A 13,420-nucleotide genomic window follows, 5' to 3' on the forward strand; every position below is an offset into this window, starting at 1 on the left:
TTAACTTAACCGAGGTAATATTTCTGGGTTAGCGGAGTCTGTAACCTGAAGCGTATGTAATCCAAGGTACCACTGTATAACTAAAAACAGCACATTGAAAGAGACTTATATTCATAACTTTTCTGTGTAAGGGCAAACTCAATTCATCATGATCCAAAGACCGCCTGAAAACAATGCCTTTAAAATACACCACTAACCAGGCAGCTACAGAGCTAAACAGGTTTCCTGGGAAGGGGAAGTTCCAGAGTCTGAGAGCAATTAATGAGCAGCCATGGATGTGGTCTGGAAAAGCTCCCAATTCCACCCCCCGCCCCCACTGCTATTATTTATCTGCAGAAAACTTCCTGTTTCCAAAGATGCATTCTTTCATAAAATTAATTAGTGCAAATAAACTAGGTAGCTTCAAAGTTGTAATTTCCTTTAAAAAATAGAAATAGTAATTATAGCCCTGCTCATGTTCCACCTATGCATTCCATCGACCTAGGGCAAAAAAACAGGATAGAGACTGAGTTCCGCCTCCCATGCATTTGCTGGCCTGCTCCCAATCTCCGTGCCTTCCACAGAAAGCGAGAATGAGCTGTACATACCCAGGGGTCTGTACTCTCACTTAGAAACCCTGCTGCAACCAGTGTTTTTGATTGTACATACAGTGGCATGAATACAGAGCCTGTCCTCCCCTTTTGCTGGACAAGCTGATGATGGAGCACGACCAGTGGGATGCCATTCCCCACACTGCCACACCTTGACTTGAATACATGTGGAGAAAAAGACAAAGGGAAATGTCTATATGTCCAATGTACTGCCCCTTTGAGCATTATGCTCAAGTAAGTATATAATGGGGACGTGGGTGCCGCTGCGGGTAAAACCTCAGTGCCTAGGACTTGCCGATCAAAAGGTCGGCGGTTCGAATCCCCACGGCGGGGTGCGCTCCCGCTGCTCGGTCCCAGCGCCTGCCAACCTAGCAGTTCGAAAGCACCCCCGGGTGCAAGTAGATAAATAGGGACCGCTTACCTGCGGGAAGGTAAACGGCGTTCCGTGTGCTGCGCTGGCTCGCCAGATACAGCTTTGTCACGCTGGCCACGTGACCCGGAAGTGTCTGCGGACAGCGCTGGCTCCCAGCCTCTTAAGTGAGATGGGTGCACAACCCTAGAGTCAGACACGACTGGCCCGTATGGGAAGGGGTACCTTTACCTTTACCTTTAAGTATATTATTATTATAATAATAATAATTTATTATTTATACCCTGCCCATCTGGCTGGGTTTCCGCAGCCGCTCTGGGCAGCTTCCAACAAAGTATCAAAATACGATAGTCTGTTAAACATTAAAAGCTTCCCTAAAGAGGGCTGCCTTCAGATGTCTTCCAAATGTTATTTCGGTGCCTTCATTTCTTTTTCTTAACATGTAAATAGCATGAGGAGGAGGAGCTTACAATTTATTGTTAGCTTATCTCTCCCCCTCCCCACTTCCCAACTCTCAGAGTGGGGAGTTGTGAGGATGCTGGGTTGGAGGCCACAGCTCAAAGGAATCCCCCAACCTTTACTCATGAGAAGGGCTAGGGGGCAAAATGATGGGATGGGTACTGCTTCTTAAAGGCACCCTAGGCGCCATCAGTCAGCAGCATCCAATCTCACTCACTCACCTTTCCAGGTGGCAGGAAAACACAACAACTCCGCTTTCCTCCCAGTTTTGGAAATGGGGAGGTGATGAGGAAAACAAATGTGGGGAAATTTCCCATAAACTCCAGGCTAAAAAGGCTCAAACCCAAGATAACAGCCCCTTCCCAGGGAGAGGGTGGTAACAGAGTAAGGCCTTGTATGAGGCTGTGAGTAGTGTCTCTAAACCCGTATTTGCACGGCAACATTTTTGTTGTGGGATCTAGAAAATGAAGTATAGGTTGTTGGATCCCTGTCCCATTTCACATTTTTAGTGTAAACTCACTTCAGAAAAATCCAACAAAGGCTTTAAAGAGACACTTAAAACACAGATGTTTAGTACTGGTTCATCTAATCCAGTCTAAACTCTGTCCTCACCTAAAATATGAAATGTCTCAATGTAAATATACCACTGCACAAACACTTTAGGTTAATAAAATCCAGAGGTGATTTTTGCACTGTTAATAAAAGTAACAGCGGAAATGAAATGATTTGAACAAGTTAATTTTTTTGCTATTTTTCTGCTTTGCTGAATGGTTGGGTTTTTTTGTTTTTTGTTTTGCTGCTGCTGCCCTCGCAATGCAGTCTACCAAACAGATTCCAATGTCTGATCTTCCATCCCAAAATGTTATTGTCAACAGGCGATCATTAGCTGGCAAGGACTGCATTACAGTATTTGTAGTTTGTTTGTCCGTTTAATTGTTTGTTTAAAAAAAGACCACGATTCATTGATAAGCACAGGAATTCCCTTCCCCCTTCTCTCCAGCAAAAGAAAGAAGAGAAACCGCTATATGTGAAACTGCCTTTCTGTGTAGAATTTTTGTTTTTTTTAAAAGCAACGCTAAAATGTGCTCTCTCAGAAAATGCCGAAGCTCTGAACAGACAGGATGTGTTGAATGATGATTTTTGACAGGGGAAAGCGGCATACCCCAAGCCCTCAAAACAGGTTATTTATCATCACATCTTCAAAATCCTCTTAACGGCAGGGCAAAAGCAGACAAAGAGACCATCACCTACAATTATGAGACTTTGCCCTCTGCCGGTTCTTTCCACCATTACATCAAGACAGACTATTGTGTAATGAGACTCTCTGTCTCTCCCCCACCCCTTTTCTTTCTCTCTTCCCTCTCCTCTCTCTCTCTCTCTCTCTCTCTCACACACACACACACACACACACACACACATATATATACACACACACACACACACACACACACACACAAAAACCACCCATATTGCCGCAAGAGTGCTTTCTAGTCAACTCTTCACTTTTTACATGGGAAGAACTATGCACGGAGCTATTATCGCAGGCACAGATTTGAAATATTTATGACAGATGCCTTTGAATCCTCTTTCGCCTGCACCCTCCCCAGCTTTTCGAGCGAACGAACCTTGACTTGTATGAGCAAGCATGCTCTGCAGCTCCACTGTAGATAAGCCTTCATTTAATCAAACTGAACCCTCACTCACGACCCCCAAACCACCCTCATCAGTGTCAAGGAATGACACTGTCCTCTTTCCCACCGCATTTCCATAAAGCATTAGGAAACCGCTCTTTTAAATCCAAATAAGATGAAGCTGTGAGCACGCTCTCTCTCTCTCCTCCCACCCTCCCCTCTTTCTCCCCCTGCAATATTAAAGCTACAGAATGTATATGCTGAAGCCTTAATGAAATGCGAGACGGCACATCTCTCCTTCTCCTTCTTCCCCCCCTTCCAATAAAGTCAGGTAATGCAAATGTGAGATCCCTACAGTATTATTAATTCTGCTACACTGCACATTGAGCCAGTGATGCTGGAGCAGAGAGGTACAAGTTACATATCTATTGTGCCAGCTGATCTCTCTCAGGGACAAAGGCTTTCACCCTGAAGGAGAGGGCAGGTGGCGATGCCAGTCTCTGTGCCCTCCAAGGATTTCCCACAAAAGTAAGAGGTGAAAAAAAGGGGGGGGACCAGATTTAATTTCCTACAGCTGTCACACTGATGTGATAAATCGGCATCTCTACAGCTACCAGTGTCAGACCTTATGAAACTGTCCTAGTTATAAAAGTGACAGTATCTTGGCATATAACTGATTTGTTTTAAAAGTGACTTTATTGTGCTATTTATGCCTCTTGGGAATCAAGTGATTTCCCTGCCTCCCCTTCTCCCACCCTGGAAAATAAAATAAAAAAACCAGGCTGTGTGCTATCAAATCTTTCAACAGCACACCAATAGAGTCAAGCTTCTAATCCTGCAGTTGTAAGAAAATGTGTATATAAGTTATGCAAGCCCGAGCAACGTATTCAGTGGAGTCCACAAATGTTTTCATTTTAGGTGGAAAACCATAAACTGGAATCTAGAAGAGGCAATGAGTGAACCCAACTCCCCTTTCCATAATTTTGCAGACATATCATGTGCAAAATTGCTTCTTTTCAAAGCTGCTCAGAGCTGACGTTTGGCATTTGCATTGGTTTATTTGTCAGAATGCTACTTCTTAGTCTCACCAAACTGCTGTGATGTCTGTTCTCAGAACACGTGGCATCCTGGATCATGTAAGAAGCAGACTACATAGCCCGGTTTACTTATCCATTACATTTAAATTCATCATAGAAGTAATATTCATTTCAGTTGCATGTTATAACTATAATCTTGCTTCTCTCATTTGGACTTTTTTAAAATATTTGGGCTACTAAGAGCAGCAAGGAACCCTTCAATTCTCAGAAAATAGAAAATGTTCTAGAAAAGTTAAATTGAGTAGTATAAAAGCTTGCTACGATTCCAGTGTGTGTTCTTAAAATGGTTCTCCCATGTTCAGACAATATAAATCTTTTTCTTTCTTTTTTTTTGAAAATCAAAATGTTTCCAGCCAAAAGAATTTCAACTTCAGTAGGAACACAGGAAGCTATATTACAGTGGTACCTCGGTTTACATACGCTTCAGGTTACAGACTCCACTAACCCAGAAATAGTACCTCGGCTTAAGAACTTTGCTTCAGGGTGAGAACAGAATTCGGGCTCCGGCAGCGCGGCAGCAGGAGGCCCCATTGGCTAAAGTGGTGCTTCAGGTTAAGAACAGTTTTAGGTGAAGAACAGACCTCTGCAACGAATTAAGTACTTAACCCGAGGTACCACTGTACTACTAGCTCTCAGATCATCCATCCATCTAGCTTTATTCCAGCCTTCCCTAACCTGGTACTTTCCAGATGTTGTTGAGCTCCACTCCCATCACCCTCAGCCATATTGCAACATCTGGCGAGCACCAGATAGGGAAAGCCTGGTCTACTCTGGCTGGCAGGGACTCTCAAGCCAAGATCTTTCCCATCACCTGTTACAGGGTCCTTTTTCACCTATGTGGAGAGAAACACACAGCAGACAGCAATCCTACGAAGATGACTTCTTTTTTTTAAAGACACAAATAGTTTCAGACTAGTTTACATATTTAACCCCCTCTGCCCACAAGGCCAAAATCTTGCGATAACAGAAGATACATAAAATGTGCCCTTTTCCACAATTCATCTCAGTTCCGATTTCTGGAAGCCATTCCTCATAATATCTAATATGCTCAACACAGCTTGAGTAGATCAGTACGGTATTATCTGTGGAATGTTTTCTTCAGTGTTGCTGAGCCCCTTCATTACTTACTACAGGGAAACAGCAGCACCTCCCGGTAGAGGAACGTTGAAAATGAAGAGGAATATTCTGGAGATGCTCAAGAACATCTAAAGAATTGTATGGATCCAAATAATTAACAGAAGACCAGCAGCAGTGAGCTGAGAACTTATCTTGAACCAAAATACTCCACCAAATTTCTTATCCCATGTTGGCCAACTACATATTTTTAAGAGGTGCTTGAGCAGATGTTTCATTTTTCTTCCTCAGCTTCTACCACCTGCATCCTAGCAATGCATACCGCCCCCACCCAAGTTATTGTCCATTCCTCAAAATTTGCCACTTCCACCCCTGCTTTCTCCACCAGACTCCTCCGCTCTTGAAGCAGATGAACTCTCTTTCCCACCAATTATGTGTATAGAGATCTCTGGGAAACATCTCCTACAACTGAACACTTGGCAAGGCCTGTGACCTTTCGCCTTCCTGCAAGTTTCCATGATGTCTGAAAGCATAGCAGAGTACACAGAATGAAAGTACCAACAGCAAGGATGAAATATCCACTGGGTGGGGAGATGCCTCACTTTTAGTACTGTATCTAATGGTATTTTACGCCTTCCTTTTTCTTCCTTGAAAGTAGATGTGGGGATGGCGATTTGAATCTCTCCAACTTGCCATTCTGATCTCAAAGTTCAATAAAGTTATTGCATTCCCAAAAAATACCCCCAAACCAACCCTTTCAAATGGATTGCCCAATGGCAAAGTTAAGAGAGAGACCTCACTTAATTCGACAATCTGCATAAGTAAATTATAATTATGAACAGACTCATCTCATTTTCGCATTCTCGGTATATTCTAAAGGAATGCTCAACACAGTGTTCTTATTTAAAACTGCTGAAAGGGCGAAATGGGTTTGCAAATACATGCTTCTGGATTTTTTCATCTCCATCTATAGCCTATAAAAGGATTCTGAGGTGAGTGACAATTCAGTAGGACGAAGATAGGTTATAAAGCAGAAGTTTCTGAAATCCCCTGATTCTGTCATTCATACACACACACACACACACACACACACACACACACACGGCCCTTAACACGCCATGGCAACTCCTTGCCTGCTGATTTGCAACAACTGCCATGCCTTTCTGCTTAAATTTCCATGTGCCTGAAGTCATACCAGTGATGGAAGGGAGAGTTCAGCAGAACGGAGTGGAAAAAAGCAAGCAAGCAGATGGTAGCAAAGGCAAGCGGGATTAGGGATGCTTGAGGAATTCAATTTCCATGAACTCCAATGTGAACTGACCTGATCTGCGCCTAATGGACTAATGTGCAGATTGGAACCTAATTATCCTTTGGATTTTGCACTTCTCTGCGTTTTGTGACCGTGCTCACCTCAAAAAATATAGACAGGTAAAGCATATTTATAAAATGTGTAGAGTGAGATAAAAAAAAGCAAGTTTAAATAGATATTGCCATACAGATGTATGTGGGGGAAAATTAAGATTATTTCAGAAATAGGACAGAATTGACTTCTTTGTGAACACATGTGAAATTGAAAGCAGCGCTCAGCATTACTTATACCCCATTCCCTGGTCTGTGCAGTCAGTTCCACGGTGAAACTAGACATATATACATGCATACATTTCCACAACACAACAGTCGTAATAATGGTTATATACACATTGCAATTTTGACGCAGAACTGCATCTTAGCCCAAGACATCAGCAGTATTAAATGTGAAGTTACAGAACAGTCTGTAAAGGTCTTACCACAGTTACATCCCCCCAAAAACAGAAGAGACTAAGGTTACAGATTTGCAGTTTGCCCCCAGGTCTAGCATTCTCAGAGTTCCCAAGCCTTTAACAAAACCTGTGAAAATTAAGTATTGCAGGGTGTGCACTGGTTGTATTTCATCTCTGCTCAGTGCTTTGTCAGCTCTTCATTGTTCTAATTTTGCCAGCTACTCTGGTACCAGGATGATCTACTATCCTTTTTGCTTTTTCACCTTCTCAAAGTGAGAAGATTTATAGCAATTCAGATATAATGATCTAGCAGCACAGGGCAGCAGGAGACATGGAAAAGGGTCTTCTCATGATATACCCATTGCTGCTCACTCACCATTATGCAGATGTTTTTCTTTGTTGTATATAAGCTGAAAGCTCGCCTCGCTATAGCCTCTTTACCCACCTGAAGGTGACTGTCCACCACAGAAGAGACTGCATCACCGCTGTTCGGGGTTTTACAATTAATAAGTTTATTAAATATTTCAGCCACTTTTCCCTTTACAAAGAGCAGCACAGTATATCTTTCCAAGACACTTTAGCATTTTTAAAAGGTATCTCATCTACCTTGGCAATTTACTTCTCTCTCTTGGAACCAGTGTTAGAAACTCAGATATATAAGCTAGGTGCCAAATGCCTCTTTAAACCAAGGTTGCAGTCACCAAAACAGAATCTCTGGTTGCCATTTTCGGCAAGACGGCTCTTATTTTTCAAATGATGGACTGACTGCAATTAATATAATAATAAGAAGAAGAATTTATTATTTGTACACCGCCCATCTGGCTGGGTTTCCCCAGCCACTCGGCAGAGGGCCTTCTTGGTAGTGGCGCCCACCCTGTGAAATGCCTGGTTCCCTGTAGCTTTGCTTCTCGCAATGAGGGAACCGCCAGAACAACTGACACTCAGTTAAACATCTGGCTACTACAGATGACAACCTTGAGCTTGGTTAAGAACTTTGAGAACTTAAAGAAGAAAATTCACTTGATCCAGGGACTGTTCACGTATATATTGGCCAATTTCTACCTCTTTTTCTTAATGGTAACATGGATCATTCATAACATAAGAATATGAGGGTGGGGTAAGACAAACTACAACAATTAACTAAAACGTTCTTCACCAATCCTGCTCAGGCGGCACAGAAAAAGCATTTCGGATCCTGAAATTCATTCCGATTGTGCAGATAAAATATAACTGATAGAATTTTACAGGGATGTAAAAAACAGTGTGAAAACTGTCAAGATCCAATGATCCCCAGATCGTGGAGATGCCAGGTGCCATTGACCAGCCATCTCCACTTGGTCACAAGTGGCTAATAGGCAGGTGGAAAATGCATCTGCGCCTTGATAATTTTTAACACTCCTTGGAGCCCCTCCGATGCATCAGACATGTGCACCAAAAGTTAAGTGATCAGAGAGCCACTAAGTTCATTTATCAATTAAAAAATAGGCAGCTAGAATGTAATCCCTCAAACCAACATGAATGCCACTAGAAAAGATCATGTGCAGTTCAATACCATATATACACCCTCAGATAAGCGTCTTACAGAAGAAAAGGAGAGAAAAGGAAAGCCTTCAAATTGCACTTACTTTTACTGTAGCAGGTTGCAAGCACACCTTTGTCAGCTGGACTGGCACTTATGTGCCAAATTTCACCAACTTGATGCAGAAGAACATTTTTGTTTATAATGTTATTTTCATCATCAAAATCTATGATGTGAATCTACAAATGCAAGACAAGAACCGTTAGGACTTCATGCATATATTTTTTTCAGAAGGGTGTGAAGCATACATTACAACTGTGTGAAACATACTATCATTTTCATTTCATAAAAATGGGTGCACAGGAGTCACTGAAAACAACTATCGGTGAAAATGCTGATCAAGAAACCCCTGATCTGTCATGCTATGTCTACAGCTGCAACAGGTAATAAAGGAGACCAGTAATTAGAGTCTCTATAAGGACATACAAAATGCAGCTTGATTTAGTCACTAAATCCCCACTCATTAAAACATACAAACTCCTATTCAAGTAACACAGACTATGGTAAGACCCCATATCTTACAGCAGAATTTGAACAAATGCAACTAATAGCTTTCCATGCTAGACAAGAGGGGAGGAGCCATATAGCATCACTACAAAGTCCTCATGTAGCCTTTTACTACTGAACGTTGGTACTGGGAAGATAAGTCAGGGGTTGCCAATGCAGTGCCTGTAGGCACTAGTATTCTAGCCAGTACCTTCCTGCTCAGATCCTGTTTGCACTGGTTCAGCTTCTCCTAAACTAAAAATGTACCCTTCAACACATGCCCATCTTTCATTGGATAACAGGCCTGGGCACCCAACCTCCTTTCTCTTTTGAACAGAGAGGTGCTGTGAGCTTCTGTCAGTGTTTCATCGCAGGTGCCTTGATTCGGGGAGGGGATGTGATGGGACAGCATCCCTGCACCATTTTAAGGTCCTGCCTCTCTTCTGGCATTTTTAGACGTAGCAGCCATCTTGGGTACTGCCACACACTCAAGCAACTTTTGTGGCCAGTGCCCATGGCACCTACTCAAAATTCAGAAGGCACCCATTGGCCCCCAAAGGTAGGCTACCAAACTAAGATACACTAACATGCCAATATTGTTTGGTATGACTGATGGCAGTGCTCAAACACCTTACCCAACCTTTCTAACGTGAGACCCCTTAACCTGTAGCCTTCCAAATGCTGTTGGATTCTTGCTCCTATCAACCCCAGCCAGCAAGGTCAGGGAAAATGGAAGTCGTACTCCAACAATATCTGAAGGGTCACAGGGCCCCCTATCCCCGTCTTAACTGGAAGACCGTACTTACGAAACCTGAGAGCTGTTGCATGCAACCCCCCCCCAAAAAAAGTCACTCCTTCTGTCTGCTGGGTACTACTCAAGAAATGTTGTAGGAAAGCTGACCTAACAGTGCTGATGCACTAGTGCATGTGAGAAAACTTTCTCCCAACATCTTACAAAGTTATCTAATCGTTCACATGTCTAAGTTCTTCACTTTAGCAGGGATCAGGGTTTTAACCCATCAGATTGTGGGGAAAGTAGCTTGCTCTGTTGTTGTTTACAGGCGGTGACCATTTTAGGCTCATCCAATTGATGTGTGATCGCTGATGCATCAGTCCTTTTGGACCTGGAAGAGGGCAGAACAAGGGTGGAAGGGGGGGCTTATACGTGCTTCGCCAAGATATATGGGGGCCAGGAACAGAACCCCCACATGAAATATTGCCACCTGTATCTTAAATAAGGAGAATAGTCATAACTCCGTAGCAGAGCATTTGCAGAATGTCCCGAGTTCAATCCCCAGCACCCCCAGATCTCTGAGAAATCTTAGTCGGAAACCCTGAAAAACAGCAGCTAGTCAGTATGCAGACAATATTGAACTAGATGGACTAATGGTTCAACTCAGCATGGCAGCATCCTTTGTTCCTATGTATATTGAGCATGGCTAGCCTGAGGATGCCGCTGGTTTGCAACCCCCATCATCAGTAGCCAGAATAGCCTGAGGTCCGGGATATTGGGAGTTATGGTCCCTACAGAATCTGGAGGGCCACATCTGCCTTAAATGGAAATGCTATGCAAGTACAAGCCATGAGCAAAATAGAAAAGGGTGGTGGTGGAATATTTTTCAGGCCAATACCCTGTCAACACAGAGAAAGCTTTGAAACGCTTTAACAATTGCTTTCTTCTCTGGAGAGACCACAAGGGATTCGTTTCTGCAATCAATTGTCCTGAGATAAACCCCTTTAACTCATTTCCCTCTCCCATTTGCTAACATAATAAGAAAGCCATTCTGAGACTAAAGCAAGCTGGAAGCCAGAAGAGCATCCAGAGACAGATGTTCTATCTAGCTTGTTGCACAATGTCTGCCTAAGCTGCATGCCTACAATACAAAAAAGCCCTTTTAGTGTTAAGCCTGAACAGAGCACAATTTCAACAAAATCTTTGCTGAAAATAGAGCAGAGCAGATTGCACCAGGCTGGCTGGCTGCTTCATCTATATGCTCTCGCAGCCTCCTCTAAAAACAGGAAGCCTCGTGTTGAAATTATGAAGTAGTCTCCTTGGCAGGGAAATTGATTCCCTAAAGGTGAGCTACAAATCAAAATTCAATTTGCTCTACCAACATGTATTATATGCCCCTACTAACCATATAAAGAGGGTCATGCAGCACATAAACCAGAAGTGCCTTCTGCCCTATCTCAGGTCCCTCAAAGTCAGGCATAGCATCTTCCTTCTCACTGGTGTGATCATCATTCAGAACCACATCAGGCCCCGAGGACAAGTGTTATTAAATATAGCATGTCACCGGTTCCATAGGATTTTATCATTATTAATATTATTATTTTCTTTTGGCTTGGAGACGTGGAAAGCATTAAAAGGCAAAACCAGACAAGGTGTTACAACACAGCTCTCTCGGGTATATCAGAAACATTCTGTGGGAAGAAGGGCAGTCAAACATCCTATATCCTAGGGTATGTTTTCTCCAAGCACTCACAATAGCTTTGGAAGCATGGACCAAAATTCAACAATCATTTTATTGTTCAATCAATCATTTGGTCTTTTGTTTTGCTACAGGGGTAGGAAACATTGCTAGTCATTTCTGGGAGTTGGGAGTTCAACAACATATGGAGGGCACCAAACCATCTAACCCTGCTTTAAACAAACTCCTGCACTCGGGCAAGAGAGACTGATGCTCCTCCTCCAGCAAGCTACCCAGAAAAAAGAAAAGCAAACATGTAGAGAGAAAGATGAGATTCAGGGAAGAGTTGTGGTTGTCTGGAGAACCGGATGGGGCTAATGTCTCAAGTGCTCCCCATCAGGTATGCAGGAATTGACCTCTAAGTCCTCCAATTCTACACTGGTTTTGCAGGAAACCTGCTGCTTTATTTTGATGTTTCTCTTTGTGGTTTAGAACAGGAGCAAGGAAACTCAGGCGCTGAGCCTCTCTAGATGGCCTCATAGCCATCCCATTCATAGCCCTCACTGACCCTACTTTGTAGCCAAAGAATTTTTGCCTGGCTGGAATGTGTCATTGAACCCTAACATCTCTTACTTGATCTGGATGGAGGAGAGCGTGGGCAAGTGTGCGTAAAAAACAGCTCCGCTCACTTTTGCCTCTGCCCCTGCCAACCATGGTATAATAATAATAATAAATTTTATTTATATCCCGCCCTCCCCAGCCAAAGCCGGGCTCAGGGCAGCTAACAACAATAAAATAATGTGCCCTCCAGACGGTTGCCCAAAAGAGAATGTGTCCCTCAAGGCCTTTAAAGGTTCCCCACCCCTATACCTGTCCTTCTCTTAATTCTACCTGCTTTTGATATCCTGTTCTGACAATATATTTGTTTGAATTTAATTAGAAGCATAGGTGTGTTGGAGAAGACTAACAGGTAAAGTAGAAAAAGAGGTAGCTCAGTTTCAAAAGTTTGAGAAATGCAGCTTATTCAGGCAAATAAAAGCCTCCTCGTGTATTGTAAACATTCCTCTGTAGAAGACATTTTTACACAACAAAACCCATCAAGACTAAAAATAAACCAATAATGTATCCCAAGGAGAGAAACATGATTATATTTTGAATTCTTATTCTTCATTTTTTTTAAAAATACCCTTTTAAGTGCTTTTTTCTTACATGTACTCAGTGAACATGCTTAAAGTAGAAGATGCAGTAGGGATCACTTTGCCTGCCCTGTCTCTGCATTTTCACACCCAAATCCTGTATCAGGCTCCATACTTGCTTGTGTTGGCTTAATGTAAATGAACTGCATGCAATTGAAAAATCACATCCGCCCCCCAACGCTTTATGACAATGCAATACCTTTCAGGGATTCCATTCACAATACGCCTCTGCCCAGGAGTGGAAGCCTAGTTAGTGCAACTTGGATGTAAAGCTACCATCTGCCGGAAAGTGTTGGAAGAATGGCCATTACCTGACCTAGGTAGAGACCAGCGCTGCTAAATTAAGCAGTAACAACAGAGGCTCCTGACACTTCTTAGGGATTAATGACTGACTGAGGAGTTGATGGCTTCAAGCGCTGCTAAAGGCCATTAACCCTATCAACTCATTAGCACTCAGAGAAAGTGCCCTGCACCTCAATTATCAATGCTGGTAAGACATAAAATGGAAAGGACAGGGGCAGTGGGGAGCAAGGAGAGGCAGGCTCAAACAGCGTTTGGAGTCAATAGTAGAATTATTACCCAGATACAATCAGGCTGCTTGAGTGCTATCAATATTTTCCTTCTGCAAAAGTTTTAATGGCTTGGAGTATTTTCAAAACACTTGTATCTGCTGCTACAGGAAACTGTACGTTTAGGCATCAGCTGCAGGGAAGGAACTACCGTATTTTTCGCTCCATAAGACACACTTTTTTCCTCCTAAAAAGTAA

General features: G+C 42.8%; 2 protein-coding genes across 5 annotated transcripts in view; one reads left to right on the plus strand and one right to left on the minus strand.

Annotated features, from left to right (window-relative positions):
- Window positions 1–13,420, plus strand: part of TRAPPC12 (trafficking protein particle complex subunit 12) — a 208,379-nt gene that overhangs the window by 137,859 nt on the left and 57,100 nt on the right. The window lies entirely within an intron of this gene.
- Window positions 1–13,420, minus strand: part of EIPR1 (EARP complex and GARP complex interacting protein 1) — a 59,809-nt gene that overhangs the window by 40,979 nt on the left and 5,410 nt on the right. For all 4 annotated transcript variants that reach the window (XR_014524093.1, XR_014524094.1, XM_083495683.1 and 1 more), the window contains exon 3: window positions 8,607–8,739. Coding sequence is in view for 2 of the 4 variants with exons in the window: in XM_083495683.1 (XP_083351809.1) it covers window positions 8,607–8,739 (133 nt within the window). In the remaining 2 variants the exon portion in view is untranslated. The remainder of the gene's footprint in view (window positions 1–8,606; window positions 8,740–13,420) is intronic.

The sequence above is a fragment of the Podarcis liolepis genome (assembly GCF_965112155.1).
Source record: "Podarcis liolepis genome assembly, chromosome: 3".
Classification (NCBI taxonomy): domain Eukaryota; kingdom Metazoa; phylum Chordata; class Lepidosauria; order Squamata; family Lacertidae; genus Podarcis; species Podarcis liolepis.